At 45.5% G+C, this 18,182-nt stretch overlaps 1 protein-coding gene across 2 annotated transcripts; it reads left to right on the forward strand.

Annotated features, from left to right (window-relative positions):
- The first annotated feature begins 331 nt into the window (after nt 1-331).
- LOC133160888 (inactive phospholipase C-like protein 2) lies at nt 332-13,279 on the forward strand. Of its 2 annotated transcripts, XR_009715965.1 has the most exons (7): nt 332-1,185; nt 4,415-6,898; nt 6,967-7,170; nt 8,911-8,986; nt 11,430-11,539; nt 11,662-11,934; nt 12,456-13,279. XR_009715965.1 is itself a non-coding variant. In XM_061288974.1 (6 exons), the coding sequence occupies exons 1-6, from the start codon at nt 973-975 to the stop codon at nt 11,869-11,871; spliced, it is 3,297 nt and encodes a 1,098-aa protein (XP_061144958.1). In that variant the 5' UTR covers nt 332-972; the 3' UTR covers nt 11,872-13,279. The 2 variants fall into 2 exon arrangements, 1 of the variants encoding a protein (XP_061144958.1); XM_061288974.1 differs by having other exon boundaries at nt 11,662-13,279.
- Nucleotides 13,280-18,182: the final 4,903 nt, after the last annotated feature.

Below are 18,182 nucleotides of genomic sequence, written 5' to 3' on the forward strand. Positions count from 1 at the left end.
GCTGATTATGCATTTCGTGTGTTGATGCTCGATGCTGATGTTATTTTGTCCCACTCTCTTTTCTCCATCAGAAAACGACAACATTAATTTGTTAACTGATGCAAGTGTTTTTATTTATTTATTTTTTATTAGCAACAACATCAACGTGAGGCTGCTGCCACGATGTCAGAGAAGTAATTAAGTTTTTATTTTATAGTTGTAGCGAAGTGTGTCATGCATTGAATGACAAACTCATTACAGTCAAATAGGTCTGATCTTATTTGCTGCACTTTAAAAAAAAAAACACAATAACAATGAGTTTTGATTGACAGCACATTCTAGTGTTGCCGACCGGCGCGCGTTCACGAGACGACACAAGTTTCTGGCGCGTGGACGAATAAATTGTGGTAGTTGCGGTCCAAACGTACAACGGCTGCTTGCACATTTCCCGGATACCGAGTCCAGGGAAGCCCCCCGCCCCCCCTCCGAGCTGGTAGTGGTCTCCCTTGTTTTTGGAAGGAGATTTTTTTCAAACACCCAGAAGTTGTCAAGTTGGCTAACTCTCTTAGCTGACTGGCTAGGTAGCTGGCTAGGTAGCTAAGCGGCACTCAGTAGCCGGAGCAGCTGTTAACGCACCGCCGCCGCCGCCTCCCCCCTCAAATGGAGAACTACCCCGCCACCGATGAACTGGAGATCCCCCGGTCAGTCGAACGGCGGCGGTTTTGCCATTGAAAGACAACCGTGTGCCTTGCAATTGGTCTAAACCGCCCGCTACCATTGCGATCCAATGTCACGGTGTCGTGTACCGACACCACCAGTGGTTCCGCCGCCGTCTTCCCGCGCGCACGCCTTCCCACCGAGCACCCGGCTGCAGAAGACCGAGAAGCAGCGGCAGCAGAAACACCTCGCGCGGATGTTCCTAACCAGGAAATCGGATTAAATCCAAACCAGGAGGTTGTTTTTTTTCGGAACTGAGTGAGTGTGTGCGCGTCCATGGCGGAGTTCGAGGAGGACGGCGTCAGCCTCTTGGATCACGCGGGGGCTGAGGTGGGCGTTTGTGTGAAGATGCCCGGCGAGGGCTCGGTGTCGAACGGCGACTGTGGCATGTGTGAAGACAACATGGTCGACCAAGGTAGTGAAGGCGTGGAAGCCTCCGTCGAGCCCGACAACAAGGCAGACATGCCCCGTAGGAGCAGTATCATCAAGGTGAGTGGTAATATGGAAGCTCATTAAAACATATTTGAATTATTGAATTATTACACACCCCACCAAATAGGCTATTTACAGTAGTACATTGTGTACTTTGATTATTTTGCAAACATCAGTCATTTCAGATTGCCAAACAGGGAGCAAAGATGATGACAGCATGAAGGAGTGGAGCCTTCCGCGTGTCGTAACCCCATGCAGATGTTATCATCAGCTAATGCTAAGTTTGATACCGCAAGACTCAACATTAAATGTTTACAAATGACTTTTTAGCACTATTGGACCATGCATTTATCCCTCCAGTGGGAACCCAACTATCAATTTCCTAGTGTAACCACAATATGGTTGCTAATCGATATTACACGCAACAGTATTAACATCAGTATTTATCAAATGACATCTTGAAAACCAGAATATACATCAGAATCTTTTCTGCAGATTCCTCCAGGCATGATTGGTGTTGCCTTTTTTCAGAAGATAAAAAAAAAAAGGGCGAGAATAGGATTGGTTCAAGAAACACTCACAGTTGACGTTACATGGATCAGCACTACTTTATGGAAGACAAAGGAGTGGTAGTTAAAAAAATAACATGATGACTTCTCTCGTTCCGGTCCAGTAGTTCCCACGTGTGGCATTGTCGCCGCCATGCTTCGAAACACTGTTTTTCTATTTTTTTTCTTACCCGGCATATTCACAATGCTCAGTGGCCTGAAAAGCAAAACAAAACAAGAGTCCCATAATCACACGACACCATCGGGCACCCCTGTGAATCAGCGCGGAAGATAATTGATATGCACTGTGAAACATTTTTCAAATCCGAGCGTGCTTTTGCGGCCCTTGGCTTTTCCAACGCCGACGGAGAAACATCACGAGTTATTTATTGTCCATTATTTCCCTGGTGTTTAAGTTTTGTTTTGATTAATTTGTGGATTTCGTTTTGGATACACAGCGTTTACTTTTTGTCTTTTCTGGAAGGGACCAGCGTCCCAATATTTACCGTGATAATTACGATGGTCCAAACCAAACACCGCGGGACATATCGCTTGTTTTCCTTTAAACTGCAGCAAACCAGTCAGTCTTGAATCGGAAGCTGCCAAGTCACTTTAGCCTTCGGCTATTTAAAATAAACATCTTCCCATTGATCCCAGCGTTAAAGGAACAAATGGACGCATTGGCTTTTTTTTCTGCTCTCCATGGTGGCCTTTTGTTTCCACGTTTCTTTCTTTTTAACCATTTTAGACATGTCAGTGAAACAGGATTTTTTTGGGGGGTCTGTTTTCAAGACTGTTTGCCAAACCAGCGTTAAATGTTTACCGGCCCCGTGGCGTATTTACACTTTGCGATGGAAACACAGAACTGGTCCATCTGGCTGGCGGCGTTAAGCGGTTGCAAATTAGCAGGTGTCTTGTGATAGTGATGATAGGCTCCTTTGCATTTCAGCTCACGCCAGTTGAAATGTACCGTAATTTTCGGACTATAAGTCGCAGCGGAGTATAAGTCGCACCAGCCATAAAATGCCCCAAAAAGTGAAAAAAAAACATATATATGTATATAAGTCGTTCCTGAGTATGAGTCGACCGCAACTTATAGTCCGAAAATTACGATATTTACCCTTTTCACTAAAACTAAAAGGCACCCTATATAGTGTGGCATTAATTGCAGAAAGAGTAGGTTTGTTAGCATCAGCGGCTAGCCTGTGCATTTTTGGCGCGCGGTTAGCTTACTAGCTAACTGTCTAAAGCCCTCAAAACGAAATAATAACGCTTTAAAGTGTTACGGTGAGAATGTTTTCATTTTTTATTTTATTTTTTTAAACTTTTTGACAGCCAGCGTGTGTCAGCGTTGTTACTAACGCTTCTATGTAAATGTAACGTGTAATGTAACACCTTTTTCTTGAGAAGAATTTTAACACCGTTATTTATTTGGGAAATATAGCATCGCCGCTCGCTCCCATCTGATCGGGTAGTGCCCCCCTCTTGTCCATTCATGCCGACCCTGTGGAAAGACATCCACATTGAGCATTCATAAGCCAGTCACACAACCGACTCTTGTCTCATCTCATGTGACAGTCACGTCCGGGCGCCGAGAAGACACAGGTGTTTTGTTTACCCCGCACAAGACGCCGTGTGTTTTTTCAATTGATTTCGAGAAAGCCTCTCGGCCGACCGACCGACCCCAGGTGGCCGGCACGTCGGAGAAATTCTTCCAGCCGTTGCAGATGTGTGCACATTGCTCATTCTTGCGTCAGATGAAGTGTAACCGAGTTACACAAGTGTCGCTCGCCTCACCCTTCCATTTCCTGGATTGCTCAAATGGCCCCCGGCCTTTAAAATGAAATAAAGAAAAAAATGCTCTAGAAATTAAAGGGAAAGGATTCCTTGGATCGAGCAAATGGGTGAGACGGGAGAGAGAAAATACTTGTGACCTAAGGAAGCGGAGGTTAATCTACAGGAAGTAGACGCGAGTCATTAGCACGCCGCTGCTTTGACTCGTGAGGATTATGTCTGCTCATGCGTTCATACACATTTGCCAGTTTGTGTTAAGTTTTTGTGACTTCAAACGCACAAATGGAAATGAGCTGCAGCATAATGAAGTTTTAACACAGGAACATTTCAGTCACGATGTCACTCGAGTTTTTACGGGCGCCATTATTTCCTCACATGACGTACAAGTCCGACTTTCTGAACTCCATAAAAGTTTGCCCTCATGTTGAACTTGCTGCAGGTAGGGAAATAATAAATCAAAAAAAGAGGGGAGAGAAAAAAAAATGAGTTCACTGAAAATGTCAAGGCTGCCTGGAGAGTTTGAGTCGATTCGTGTGGGCAACTTTTTCTCTCCGGAAGGGAACGTCCCGGTAATGCACATTGACAGGTACTTGTGGTCCACGGCTGAAGTCGGAAGCACAAAATATGTTCACAGTTCAGGAGGCGACACGGCTGTCGGCGCTTTTGGATGTGATTTCATGCCTTAAAGAAGACGTGTCATGCTTTTTTTTTTTTCCTCAATTTTGAAAAATTCCTAGGTGACCTAATATAAAGTGGAAGGTGTGATTTATTTATTTTATTTATTTTATTTATTTTATTTATTTTATTTATTTTATTTATTTTATTTATTTTATTTATTTATTTTTTCTTTAACCCTATTTTACATCTTGCTGAAATCGGCCATTTTTCTGCGGCGCCGATCCGGTCTGACGCCAGGCAGCTCATTCTTTTTCTGAACTTCCCAGGATTCGTCGAGACAGCGTAAGGAGAGGAAGAAGACGGTGTCGTTCAGCAGCATGCCCACCGAGAAGAAGATGAGCAGCGCCAGCGACTGCATCACCGCCATGGTGGACGGCTCGGAGCTGAAGAAGGTGCGCTCCAACTCGCGCGTCTACCACCGCTACTTCCTGCTGGACGCCGACATGCAGTCCCTACGTTGGGAGCCTTCCAAGAAGGAGTCGGACAAGGCCAAAATCGACGTCAAGTCCATCAAGGAGGTTCGCACGGGGAAGAACACGGAGACTTTTCGAACCAACGGGACTTACGACCAGATCTCGGAGGACTGCGCCTTCTCGGTTATCTTCGGCGAGAACTACGAGTCGCTGGACTTGGTGGCCAATACCGCCGACGTAGCCAACACCTGGATTACCGGCTTGAGGTACCTGATCTCCTACGGGAAGCATACCCTGAACATGATCGAGAGCACTCAGAATAACATGCGTTCGTCGTGGCTGGGCGAACTTTTCAGCGAAGCGCTCGGCGACAACAGTCAACAGATCAGCATTTGCGCTGCCGTGCAGCTGGTCAAAAAGTTGAACCCGGGACTTAAAAATGTGAAAATCGAGCTCAAGTTCAAAGAGCTCCACAAAGTCAAGGACAAGGCGGGCTCTCAGGTGACGAGAGACGAGTTCATCGAGGTCTTCCACGACCTCTGCACCAGGCCGGAAATCTATTTCCTCTTTGTCCAGTTCTCCAGCAACAAGGAGTTTTTGGACACCAAGGATTTGATGATTTTCCTGGAGGCGGAGCAAGGCACGGCGCAGGTCAGCGAGGACACCAGCGCCGAGGTCATCCAGAAGTACGAGCCATCCAAAGAGGGTCGGCTCAGAGGCTGGCTCTCTCTGGACGGCTTCACTAACTACCTTCTGTCGCCCGAGTGCCACATCTTCGACCCGGAGCACAAGACGGTGTGCCAAGACATGAAGCAGCCCTTGTCCCACTACTACATCAACGCATCTCACAACACGTACCTGATAGAAGATCAGTTCAGGGGTCCTTCAGACGTGACGGGTTACATCCGAGCCTTGAAAATGGGGTGTCGCAGCGTGGAGCTGGACGTCTGGGACGGACCCGAGAACGAGCCGGTCATATACACGGGTCACACCATGACCTCGCAGATTGTGTTCCGCAGCGTCATCGACGCGGTCAACAAGTACGCCTTTGTGGCGTCGGAGTTCCCGCTGATCCTGTGTTTGGAGAACCACTGCTCTTTGATGCAGCAGAAGGTCATGTTTCAGCACCTGAAGAAGATCCTGGGGGATAAGCTCAGCCTGGATCCCCCCAAAGCCGACGACTGCTACCTCCCGTCCCCCGCCGATCTGAAGGGGAAGATCTTGCTGAAGGGCAAGAAACTCGGAACCAACTGCACCGCCACCGAAGGCGAGGTGACGGACGAGGACGAGGGCGCCGAGATGTCGCAGAGAATGAGCATCGACTCGCCGGAACAACAGACGGTCGCGCCTAAGAAGTTCCAGCTCTCCAAGGACCTTTCCGACCTGGTCACCTTGTGCAAGTCGGTGGAGTTCAAGGACTTCCCGACGTCCTTCCAAGGCCAGAAGCATTGGGAGCTCTGCTCCTTCAACGAGGTCTTCGCCGGCCGCTGCGCCAGCGACTTTCCCGGGGACTTTGTCAACTACAACAAGAAGTTCCTGGCCCGGGTTTACCCGAGTCCCATGCGGATCGACTCCAGCAACATGAACCCGCAGGACTTCTGGAAGTGCGGTTGCCAGATCGTGGCAATGAACTACCAGACTCCGGGTCTGATGATGGACCTGAACATCGGCTGGTTCCGCCAGAACGGGAACTGCGGCTACGTCCTGCGGCCGTCCATCATGCGCGAGCAGGTGTCCTATTTCAGTGCCAACACAAAAGATTCCGTGCCTGGCGTATCGCCGCAACTCTTGCACATTAAGATCATCAGCGGGCAGAACTTTCCCAAACCCAAAGGCTCGGGCGCCAAAGGGGACGTGGTGGACCCGTACGTCTACGTGGAGATCCACGGCATCCCCGCCGACTGCGCCGAGCAAAGGACTAAGACGGTCAACCAGAACGGGGACAACCCGCTCTTCGACGAGAGCTTCGAGTTTCAAATCAACCTGCCCGAACTGGCCATGGTTCGCTTGGTGGTGCTGGACGACGACTACATCGGCGACGAGTTCATCGGCCAGTACACCATCCCGTTCGAGTGCCTGCAAGCGGGTTTCCGCCACATCCCGCTGCAGTCGCTGACGGGCGAGGTCTTGCCGCACACCTTGCTCTTCGTCCACGTGGCCATCACCAACCGGAGGGGAGGCGGCAAGCCCCACAAGAGAGGCCTGTCGGTGCGCAAGGCCAAGAAGAACCGGGAGTACGCCAGCATGAGGGTGCTGCTCGTCAAGGCGCTGGACGACGTCTTCAAGACGGCCACTCCGCCGCTGAGGGAGGCCACGGACCTGCGGGAAAACATGCAGGTCAGATTTGGTTGAGTCCACGCCTCAAGGTGACACCAAAGTGATGGTTTCTGAAATTCTCTCCGCAGAACGCCGTGGTGTCCTTTAAAGAACTGTGCGGCCTTTCGGCGGTGGCTAACCTCAAGCAGTGCATCCTGGCGCTGTCCCCTCGACTTAGCGCGCAGGACAGCGGACCCCTTCTGCTCTTCAACCTGGCCGACCACTATCCAGTCATGGAGCCTCAAGGTCTACTGCCAGAGGTCCTCAAAAAGGTGGTCACCACTTATGACCTGGTGAGTCCAGTTTTAAAAGAATGACTTTTTATTCTCTAGCAAAGAGCATTGTAAGAAATGGACGGACACGAACGCATTCGTGTTTTGATTTTCTTTTCGTCTCCTCACCACCAGCATGGAAAAATAATCCGCGTCAGCAGCGTTCACATCAATAGCTTGATTTTTGCGGGGACACGCGGCCTTGGCGAGTTAATAGCGCAGCCGCTGCTGTTAAGTAATAAAATCAATACCCGCCCGTTACGCAACACACTCGGCTTCCCCCGTCTCCCTTTTTTTTTTTTTATCTATTTTTTTTTTTAATTTTGTTACGCACTGCTGAATTCCTTCCAGAGCCTCTTGGCATATTAGACGAGCGGATGTTGTTGTCAGTCGTCGCCGCTGAATAATTTAGCAGCTAATCAAATGCGCAGCACGGGCCTGTTTAGCTTTTTTATTTGTTATTACGTAACGCGCGCTTGTTAAGGTGACCCTCGCCGAGGTAATTGCTTGTGACGGAAAGAGGACAATTGAGTTCAGGGGGAAGAGTGTGTGTGTGTGTGTCAGGTATTTGCCCAGCACAACCACCAACCTCATGAAAACTAAGAGCGCTGTAAATAATGTGGGGGATCATTAGGACACACTGGGCTGTGTGTGACGGGACCACCGTGGGGACGGAGTGTTCTGCTTCCTAATTGGCGGGAAGAGAATCTGGGTCTGACCCCAGAGTTCTCTATAAAAAGAAGTCTTTTATGGGGAATAAAAGCTGCTAAGGGGAATGCAAATGTGTTTGCCACTCGGTTGTGCGGATATATGCTGCGTGTGCACCTCGAAAGTAAAATACTAAATACATTTATTATTTTTAATTCATTAATAATTGATTTTAATTAATTAAAATAGAATTTAATTTAATTTGAGCAAAATTTCTTCACACTTTGTAAAAGTAAAAAAAAAAAAAAAAAAGCACCTGCAGGATTGGCTGTGTCAAGATAAGCAGACACTTCCCAAACCACTTGGAGCAAAAAAAAAAAAAAAGGGGCCCTGTATTTTGTCTGGGTGGAAGATGGAAGCAGCATCTTAAAATAAATCACATGGCCATTTGATTCCACCCTGGGGGAGGTAATGACAGCGTGCGGCGCCGCAGCAATGAGCAGGTTTTTACTGCAGCTGCGGCGTCGCCACGATTGCACCGGCGGGGCTTTGCCGTGCTGCGACAAAATGATCCTCGTCATTAAAAAAAAAAAAAAAAAAAATCAAAACACTATACTGTGTGCTTTAAGGAAAGTCACAAACTTTGCTCATAAACCCATTGCACACACGTTTAGGAAATGACACATTTATTTTCACCCCGAAATCGAACGCCGGGATTGCAATCAGACCCGTGTTACGTTGCGTTTTGTCGTTTGTCGAAGAATCCACGCGTCTGCCTGCGGCGTCACAGCTAAACTTAGCATCCCGCCATGACTCACCCTGCCTGCCGTTTGACTTGCTGAAATTACCCCAAGAGCCACATTTTGTCTGTTCAAAGCCAGTCGCGTCTGCATTTCAGCCCTCCAGACGCGAGCGAGGCTTTTAATAGAAAAGTCCCTCCTGTCTGCTTTCCCTTTAATTCCAGGCTTTTGCGACCTCGCCCACGCGGGCCTTCCTGTAATAGTGGCCGCTGTCTTTTTCGGAGAGACCTCCCATGCGCAAAAGCTTCCTGAAAACCACAGCGTGACCATGTGGCTAATGTGAATGCTCTGTGTGTGTGTGTCTTGGTGCCAGGTGATCCAGACCAGCAAGACTCTTCTGGAGAACTCTGACGGGGTCTACGAACGGATCCTCCAAACCCAAAAAGCCGGTAAGGATTAAGCTACATTTGGTTTATTTTAGGGACGGGCCAGTACCCATAGCAGGTTTTAGTATCGGTACCAAATTTCACGGTAGTATGGTAACTAGAAATTAGAAGAATATAAAATTAACATTTATTTCAAGCGATTGAGGAAATTTGATATTAGTGTATATGTATGTATATATATATATATATATATATATATATATATATATATATATAGGTCAAGTTTAAAACCAAAAAAATCTTATGTACCAAAAATACAAGTGGTATCGGTACTTAGAATTGGTATCGGCGTCTACTTGATTGAGTACTCGGTCTGTAAAAAAAGAGTGGATATCGAACATCCCGAGTTTATTTCCGCAAAGTAACAACAGTCAGCGATATTTCGGCCCGGCCTCGTCTTTTTCGAGGCCGAGCAATATCCTCGAAATGATTGCGGATATCTCAAGCTAAACAAGCTGTTATTTGGAGCTCCTCTTCCGCTGCTGCTTAACATCTTGCGGAGCACTCCAGGATGTGATGTAACTGTTATTGTAACACGCACGCACACAAAATGTGCGAACTCCTGTTGACAAAGTGCCGCTTTGGCGGTCACGGCGTTTATGAGCAAGCACTAATCCTTGCCGAAGTGTGAATACAAACATACGCATTGGGGAAAAAAAATATATTTATCTTCATAAAGTCAAATGAGATTAGAACAGATAGTGAAGGTTGCAACCACATCTACTCGCTTTGGGAGCGTGTGTGTGTGTGTATGAATTGTGTTGTGTAGGAAGTGGGTGGCCGCGACCAGACCGGGCCCTGTTGGTAAATCAAAAGACAAACACAGCTAAATCCCCCGAATCACTCGCTTGTAATCATTCATTCATATTCTGCCTGCAAAAACCAAACACAACCGGTTGTCCTTCTCTTTTACCGTGAGCCAAAATACCCAAACAAAAGCTTGCTCGTCTCTGAGCAATTTGAGCGCGCGTGTCGTCCGTCTCATCACGGGGGAACTCGTCTACCTGCGGCGCTCGCTCACAAACGTCCCATTTTCCACAGTCAAATAAAATTCAGGGTAGATTAATTAAGTTAATCTAATATTCACATAGCACAAAATGGTTTCTCGCTTCCAGGCACTGCTTTTTAAAATAAATGGATAGACACAGAATAGATAGAAATCCAGAGTGTTTGAAGGGTGAGAGTTGTCTTGAACTAGTGCAGACTTCCTGACTCTTTGCAGGCGTTGCTTTTTGAAAATGCTTTTGTGGCTCTGCTAAGTTTAGAAAATGCCTACCAGTACCAACTCTCATGCTGCTCACTGGAAGTGGTTTTGGGGGCTGACTGGAGAAGAGAACTAGGCTTCTGCATAGTTGGTCTTTGAAGCATGACTGGAAAGGTCTCTCTTTTTTTTTTTTTTAAATAAAACAATTATGAAAAGGACACATGACTAAAATAGACCACAGATGAAAACAGAGACACACAGGCGGATTCCCACTTTGGACTTGGAGTGGCATTGTTCATTGTTGAGTTTGAAAATGACCCTAAAATGGCTGCTTCCAACCAAAATTTCGGACCCTTCATTTTCCAGATGGTCTAATTGGAATTCCCGAGTTTGCGTTCAACTGTCCGTCTGCTGTCCTTGCACAGTCCCCCTTCAGGAAAAGAAGGATCTTCCCTCCTCCCGCTGCGCTCCTGCCAGATTCCGTCCAGTGTTGCTAGGCAACACCCCCCCCCCCCCCTACATTAACGTGTGCGTCTTGTCGTCATAACGTGCAGACGGCCGGAATTGGAAATGCGCGGTAAAGAGGCGCTGGCGTGATGTCATTCAGCGTTTCAAGTCAGTCGGGGGGAACGCCCCACCGATTATCCCCCTCCCCTCTGTCTTCTCGTGTTTCCATGGCAACGGCACCAACAGGACCCACGAGGAGCCTCGATTCCAGCTGAGGGCGGAAGCCGGCGATAATATGTAGGCTGCGTGGCCGCCCGCCCGCCAGAACCTCGTAAGCTAGCAAACGTAGCTTCATCCCTCCTCATCCAACGTCATCACCTTGCCCGACTGTGTACATTAACGTTACGTTTGTTCCTTTGACTTTAGTGCCTCTTAAGACCCCGCCCCACTTGGGTTCCAACTGGAGGTTGTAAAAAAAAAAAAAAAGCAATAACAGTCTGGGCCATTAAAAAACACACACACACAGAGCAGAAGGACGTCTCCCTTCCAATGTTCATTCGCTCCGAGTGCAGTTGAGCTCTCGGTTACACACTCAAAGGTTCCCGCGGGGGCTGGCAGTACTTTGAAAAACAATCGCTTGAAGTATTGCCTTTTCAATGAAGGCATTTCAAATCACATTTCATAACCCAAAGCCTCGGCTCAGCAGGTGCAGCCAGTTCTGGATGAGGGAATAAAAAAAAAAAAAGGTTAATAAAAAAAAAAAAAAAAAAATTCTCATGTTGATTGGTGTCTCAGCTATGCAGTTCCACCAGAACCTCCACGACTTGGCGGTGAAGGAAGGTTTGAAGGGTCGCAAGCTTCATAAGGCCGTGGAGAGCTTCACGTGGAACATTACCATCCTCAAGGTGACTCCTTCATTCACAATTGTCTTTTTATTTTTTTTTATTTTTTTTATTAAAGCAACGTCATGATGTACTGACAGGTCAGTTTGGCCACCAAAAACATTTCTATTGTTCTCTCCCTTCAGGGCCAGGCGGACCTCCTAAAACACGCCCGCGGCGAAGTGCAGGAGAACCTGAAGCAGATTCATTACGCCGCACTGACGTGCGACCTTGGCAAAGGACGACCGGCGAGCAGCCCGTCCGACTCCAAAAGTAGCCGGCGCAACATGGAGGCCATTCCCGAGAAGGCCACGGCCGAGGCGGAGCTCACAGACGACGACCAAGACGACATTTGACGTCCATCTCGCATTCCACCAAAGATTTTCACCTACCAGACGTAGCCGCTGAATAATCTTCAGGTATTTGTCCTGAGGAAAGCGACACTTAAATTCCATAAGAGAACCGCTCGGCCTTGTTCCGCGTTAACGACGTCATCGGGCCTGTACGGTAGTATCTTGAAGTTCGACCACCAACCTCAGGAAAGACGAACACGCGGCTAGCCAGTTTGCGGCTAGCTTAAGAAGCTAACACAGCAGTTGCTGGGCGGAGTGGGCGGGGATAAGACCGATGAAGTCTTGCGGCATTTTCCTCACTGGATTTTAGCATTTCGAATTCTGCAGAGATTTTAGCAGAAGACTTGTGGGATTTTAGCTTCACGTCATTTAGTGGGAGTCTCGTGTGATTTGCCACATGGTACTTTGGCAAAAATCTCTCAAGGTTTTTGTAAAAGTCTCACGTGGTTTTGCGGAAATCCCATCAGATTTTTACGTTTTATGAGTTTTACGAGATTTTCTGAAAGGTGTAATGTCTATTCCAATTTTTGATCACGGGCCAAAAAAAAAATGACCTGAAATGTCTGAAAAATGTTAGGACTTTTCAGGTCGATGGACCATCAAGGCGACGCCGTACACGATGATCGTAAAAACATTCTACTTGCCTAAACTCCCCCGTTTCTCCCGCACAAGATTCGCAAAGTTTTATTGCATTGGTGCCTGGTGAAGTTCTTTGCGTTCTGGACACACACACACGCACACACACGTATTCCGAGATATTCCTTAAAGCACAATAGTGAATGTGATGGGAAGAAATGTTTACATTCCTGAACTTGTTGCGTGCCAAGCAGACCTGATGTGTATATATGGAGGTACCTGTTACTCCCCCCCCCCCCTTTTACTACTACCTGGGTTTGAAAAAGAAAAAAAAAAAAGGATTTATTTTATAAAAAAATATATATATATGTGAACAAGTGTGACGGGAAAGCAACCAGCAAGTGCATGAGCAGAACCACCAGTGGACATTCTGCATTAGGTTAATACGTATGTGGACCCTTTTTACTTTAGTAGTGCCCAGTACTGTTCTTGGATCGCTTTGCCAAGTTCATAAACACAATGTACGACTTATTCAGTGTGGACCAAGATGATAATTCCCTCTCGTTTAGCTTCTCGAAGTTGGAAGATGTTTCCACCGCTGAGATCAAACTGCCTAATTACACAATGGTGGTCAGTTGAAGGGTGCAGCTGGCTGCCGGCGACATATTTTGAGTTTATAAATGTTCACTTGTGCAGATCTAATAACAACAATGCCACAAACAAGGCTGTCTTTCAGTGCCGTGGTGCGTTTCTGATTGCAGAATGGAGGGAAATAATTCGCATTTGAACTGATTAGCAATCAGTTGGTAAAAAAATAAAAGCATTGTTAAAAACACATGATCTACTGTGTGGTGTCTAGAAGCATACAAATGCGGATTAGCTTAAGGCTAACTACTGATACAAAACACCATAGAGACGCTAAGAAATAGCATTGGTGAGATGATACTTTAAAATCAGTCAAGCGAGAGCTGCAGCATCGGTGCCTTTTCTTTGGGAAGCATTCATGCTCAACTCATCCCTAAACGTGTTGGGAGTGAGTACAAGCGAGCCCTCTTGTGCAGCACTTAAGGGGCCTGGCAGCAGCCGGCGCGCTGTCATAATCCCAAGGAAGACGCTCGCAGACAGGAAAAAACAACTGCCTTTGTCCTTGAAATGTTAGACCAATAGCAATCACTCCTTGTTAATGGAAGATAGTATAATAAAAAAATAGTACCTCGAAAGTCAGACCACAAAAGTCAAACGCCTCAAATATCAAATGCCTTAAAAAAAAAAAAAAATCAGACTTACATTTAATGACCTCAAAAGTCATACACCTTAAAAGTCAAATACTACAAATAGCAAATTCCATCCATTTAAAAGCGAAACAGTCCAAAAGCCAGACAAGCGTCTCAAAAGATAGCCTGTAATGTTCCATTTGGAAGCGAGCCAAACAAACATAAAACAAGCAGCAGTGCATGTTTTCTGTCTAGCATTTTTAGAGTACTCTCAATATCTTAAAAGCACATCTTGCAATCATTAAAGGACAAAAACGTGTCTGGACCAGGGTGAACGAGCTATTAATTTTCATAGGCCAAACACGTTTCAATTATGAAATTTGAGCAAAGTTGAGACCATAGACAAGAAAAGCAATGACGTCACGGGCTTGCTATGTTAGTATTAAGTTAGTGGATTTTAGTTGGACAAAATTCTATGATTTGTTTGAACAATGAAGTGTATGAAATATTGAGAGGGGGCACAATTATATTTTTTAATTGAAATCGTTATCACAAAATTTCTTGACTTGAAATATATCGATCAAAAATTATTTATTAAGCAATTACAACTACTTAATTTACAATATTTGGTCTAGTATTGTTTTTCAGAGTTGTAAATGCTAAAATATAGATAGAAATAGAAAAATACAATTACAAAAATAAGTTTATAATTTAGTGAAATAGTATAGATATAGATATATCTTGCACGTAAAATGTGAATAAAATGTTACATGGTACAAACGTTTTCCCAGCCCAGGCTTGGCCACAAGCAAGTCAACTATTAAGTGGTGCACTGCTGACATCTAGTGGCCATGACCGGCCAATGCAACTACACTAATTGTTACGTGGGCGGTAGTTTGAGTAGACCTAAGGATATAATTAACATTTAAATACGTACGTAATTTCAGTGTATTTTTTGCTAAGCTAAATAACCAATATATGTGATTTTGTACCCAATGAATGGAATGAATTAACCTAATAAAGCGTGCAGTCATATTATTTGTGTGGTAAAACTAAATAAATATAAACTAAAGACGATTAAAATTTGAAAGACTAAATTAAAATGTTAAAACACTTTTTGTATAAATATTAATTGTGTCACTATCTTGTGTACCTAAAGAATGGACTGAATTTAGCAATGCATAATTATAATTACATTTTGAGTTCTCTGTGGCAAAATGTTAAAAAGTTAAGAGACATGTCTCTTGGATATTTTAATTTTTGACCCATTTGTTATATCGTATTGAATTAACTGCATTTGTCAGTCTGTCATGCAATTCCATATCCGGACCACTAGATGGCAGCTTGTACCTATGGAATTTTTAACTGTATGCCCCCCCACCCTCCGTGTAGCAGCACCCCACTTCCCCCTACCTCCCTCCCTCCCTCCCTCCCTCCCTCCCTAAGGCGGCTCATAAGTTTTCAATCTAATCATATTTCTTTCTATTCAGCCGGGAGCTGATAGCACCTGCCGTTTTCCCACAATTCACTGCAGCAGCTTCCCATCGCAGTGTCATGATGAACATATGGCACTTTATTCAAATAAAAAGCAAACAAAAGATTATATGACAAAAACAAATAAAAGTGATGATGTGACGATGAGCTAAAAAGTTGGATCTTTTACTGCATCTTACCGAGGAAATGAATGATCGCATTTAGGGCTCCATCCATCAAAACTTTTATCGATTATCCCACCGATTAATCAAGCAAGAGGAAAAGTCTAAATTAGCAATAGCAACACAAAACAATATCAAAGTTTGGATAACTCATACTCGTGTTACACATTGTAGTACCTGTGACTGTGGATTTAGAAGGCGGAGCCTAGTCCGGTGAGTGACGTGTGCGCCAATGAATAAAATTATAATTAGCTGTTTGCTCAGTTAAGCTGCTAGCTGTTAACTGACTATTAGCTTGTCTGCATCAGTTGTGGGCCATAGAAGCTCACATGTGAACGAATGAGTTGGGGCACTTCACCTCCTGCCCCTCCCTGCTGCTGAGTCAGCACTTTTCCAAATGAAGAAAACGCGAGAGCCATTGCTGCCCGTCAAGGCGACTGACTTTCAAGTAGTGACCAGCCCGTCATTCGATAGCTCACTAAACCTCGAGATGATCGAGCCAACAAGCCGCTAAACACGTCTGTCTTCATTCATTAGCTGCCTCTCATCATCATCAGACCTCCTGTTTTAATGAGGCACGCACACATACGCTATTAAGACTATTAAACGGACACATCTGTTTTTCATTAGCAGCTAAAGTCACCTCGACGCTGCCGTGTTAATGGAGCGAACCGAGCCCGATGAGCAATGCGCTAAACAACGCGTTGAGGGAGGAAGTATGAAAGTCATACCTACGTTCACCTCAAACTACTCCAGTCCAAAATGTACTTGGGCCCACTTGACAAGTCCTGTACGTTCCGATAATGTAGATAATCGAATGTATGGAGGGGATATACTGTGATTAATGCGATGACTCCAGTGGATGATAAAAACCGCCATCTTTCACGATAGAAATGAACACAACAACTCGAAATAATCCACAGAGTCCAATAAAAAGTCAAATTCATTTTGCTTGCTCAGCCCTAAAAAAACACATCGCTTGCATTTGTGTGCGCAAACAAGCATCGGGTATGCATCTCTCTCACTGGGCCCTTCTGCTGTGTGAGCTGGAAAATTGGGAATTCCCACGATGCCTGAACTCACCACTGTTGGGACCATGTCAGGTGAGTTTGTCTGTGTGCAAATAAGATGAAATATTTTCTCGCGTTATCCCTACGTCAAAATAATGAGGCTCACCGTGACGCTAAGCTAACGAGAACTATCTATTATCTTATGTCACAATCATTTCCATGGTTTAATCCAGTAAGGCAGCTTTGAACAGTTTCTTACAATGCAGACCAGGAAGCCATTTTGAGTTCAGTCCGAGGCCCAACCAACTGAACTACCGACTACTTAACTCTACCCACCAAGCTACGATCTGGGAGACTTACACTTGCCCGACAATACCTGCCTACTGACCGGCCGACCTGTCTACCCACTTTGTGCTTACCTAGCTACCTACCAGCTACGAGTTCGTAACTATTGACCGACCTTATTTACTGATAATAGCCTATCTTCCCTTACATTAGCTTTATACGATTACACAGATATTAATTTTCACAACGTGACTTGGACTCAATATAAATTAGCAGGTTCAGCGTAGCACCCGAAGGCCTTGTCGTAATTATTATTATTAGCGCTTCCAAATCTCAAATGAGCAGTCATCCAGGTAATGCTGAGTTTGTGCAATGCTAATACCCAGGCTAATAGTGGCTGGCAAGTGGAGCTAACGCCAAGCTAATAGTGGCGGTGAGGGACAATGCTGGCGCCACCGCAGGGACATGCCCGGCATCTTTGTTGGCCTTGGAGGAGCTCCCTCGCTTCCCAGCTTGTAATTAGTAGCCAGTGACAACAACGATGCTAATAATGAACCAAAGCAAACAATTCCCTTTGCGCTATGTTCTATCAATGTTTTTTTCTTTGAGTTGTCATCGCAAATCAGGGCCATGCGCTTCTTTGAGCGTGAAATGATGACTGAGGCAAGATGGTAGCTGGAGGATTTTCAAACGGTAAAAGCTAATGCGTGTAAAAGCAAATGTTGCATTTAATTTAGCTTATATTGCCTTGTTAGTGGGCACAGGTAGAAAACACTGCAGTTGGGTTGGGATAACATTCTCGAAACTACATCATGCATGTTTGCACTAAGATGTTGCCTGTCATATAAATGATCCTATTTATATCTGTATTTTGCAGCAAACTGATGAATGTTGGCAATGTAGCATTTTGTTTTAAGTTAGCCAATGCATGACCCTTAGTTTACTGTATTCATACACTGTGCATGAACAGTTGTTGATATTTCCCCCACGCCATCATGTATAAATTGAATGACAAGCAATTGGGGACTATTTTTAGGAAATAAAATGAAGACTCCTGCTTGCATAGTTGTCTAAATAATGTTTGCTTCTGGTTATTTATTGGGTCAGCCCCAATTGAATTTGACTGTAAAACACAAAAGAGAATAACATGTTGATTAATCGAATACCTAAAATATTCAACCAAACAATATAAACTAATCAGCTCGTTTAATGTGAATCTACAGTAGTATCATGACGTTTGATTTAATTTTTTAATTTTTTTGCGTGCGTCCGGTTTCGCAGAGGCCGCCTGGCGAAAGTGCGGCTGTGTGTGCGCCAGGTAGGTATTAGCGCTGACAGAACGACGCGTTGCTAATTGCTAATTGTGTGTCTCATTAGTGTTTGGGGTGACAGGTGTTGCGAGCGTGTCCGTCCCTCCGTTGGGCCGCTTCTCCCGTGAGTTTCCCCCCCGTTCCCTCAGCGGCTGATGCTACCGAAGCTCCAGCTTAATGGCTCTCCCGGGAGTGTCCCCCCTCGGCGGGGGAGTCGGCCGGGGGCCTCCTCGCCTTTTTGGTTACTGTTTTACAGCAACAGGC

This window comes from Syngnathus typhle, linkage group LG10 (genome assembly GCF_033458585.1).
Source record: "Syngnathus typhle isolate RoL2023-S1 ecotype Sweden linkage group LG10, RoL_Styp_1.0, whole genome shotgun sequence".
In the NCBI taxonomy this organism is placed as follows: domain Eukaryota; kingdom Metazoa; phylum Chordata; class Actinopteri; order Syngnathiformes; family Syngnathidae; genus Syngnathus; species Syngnathus typhle.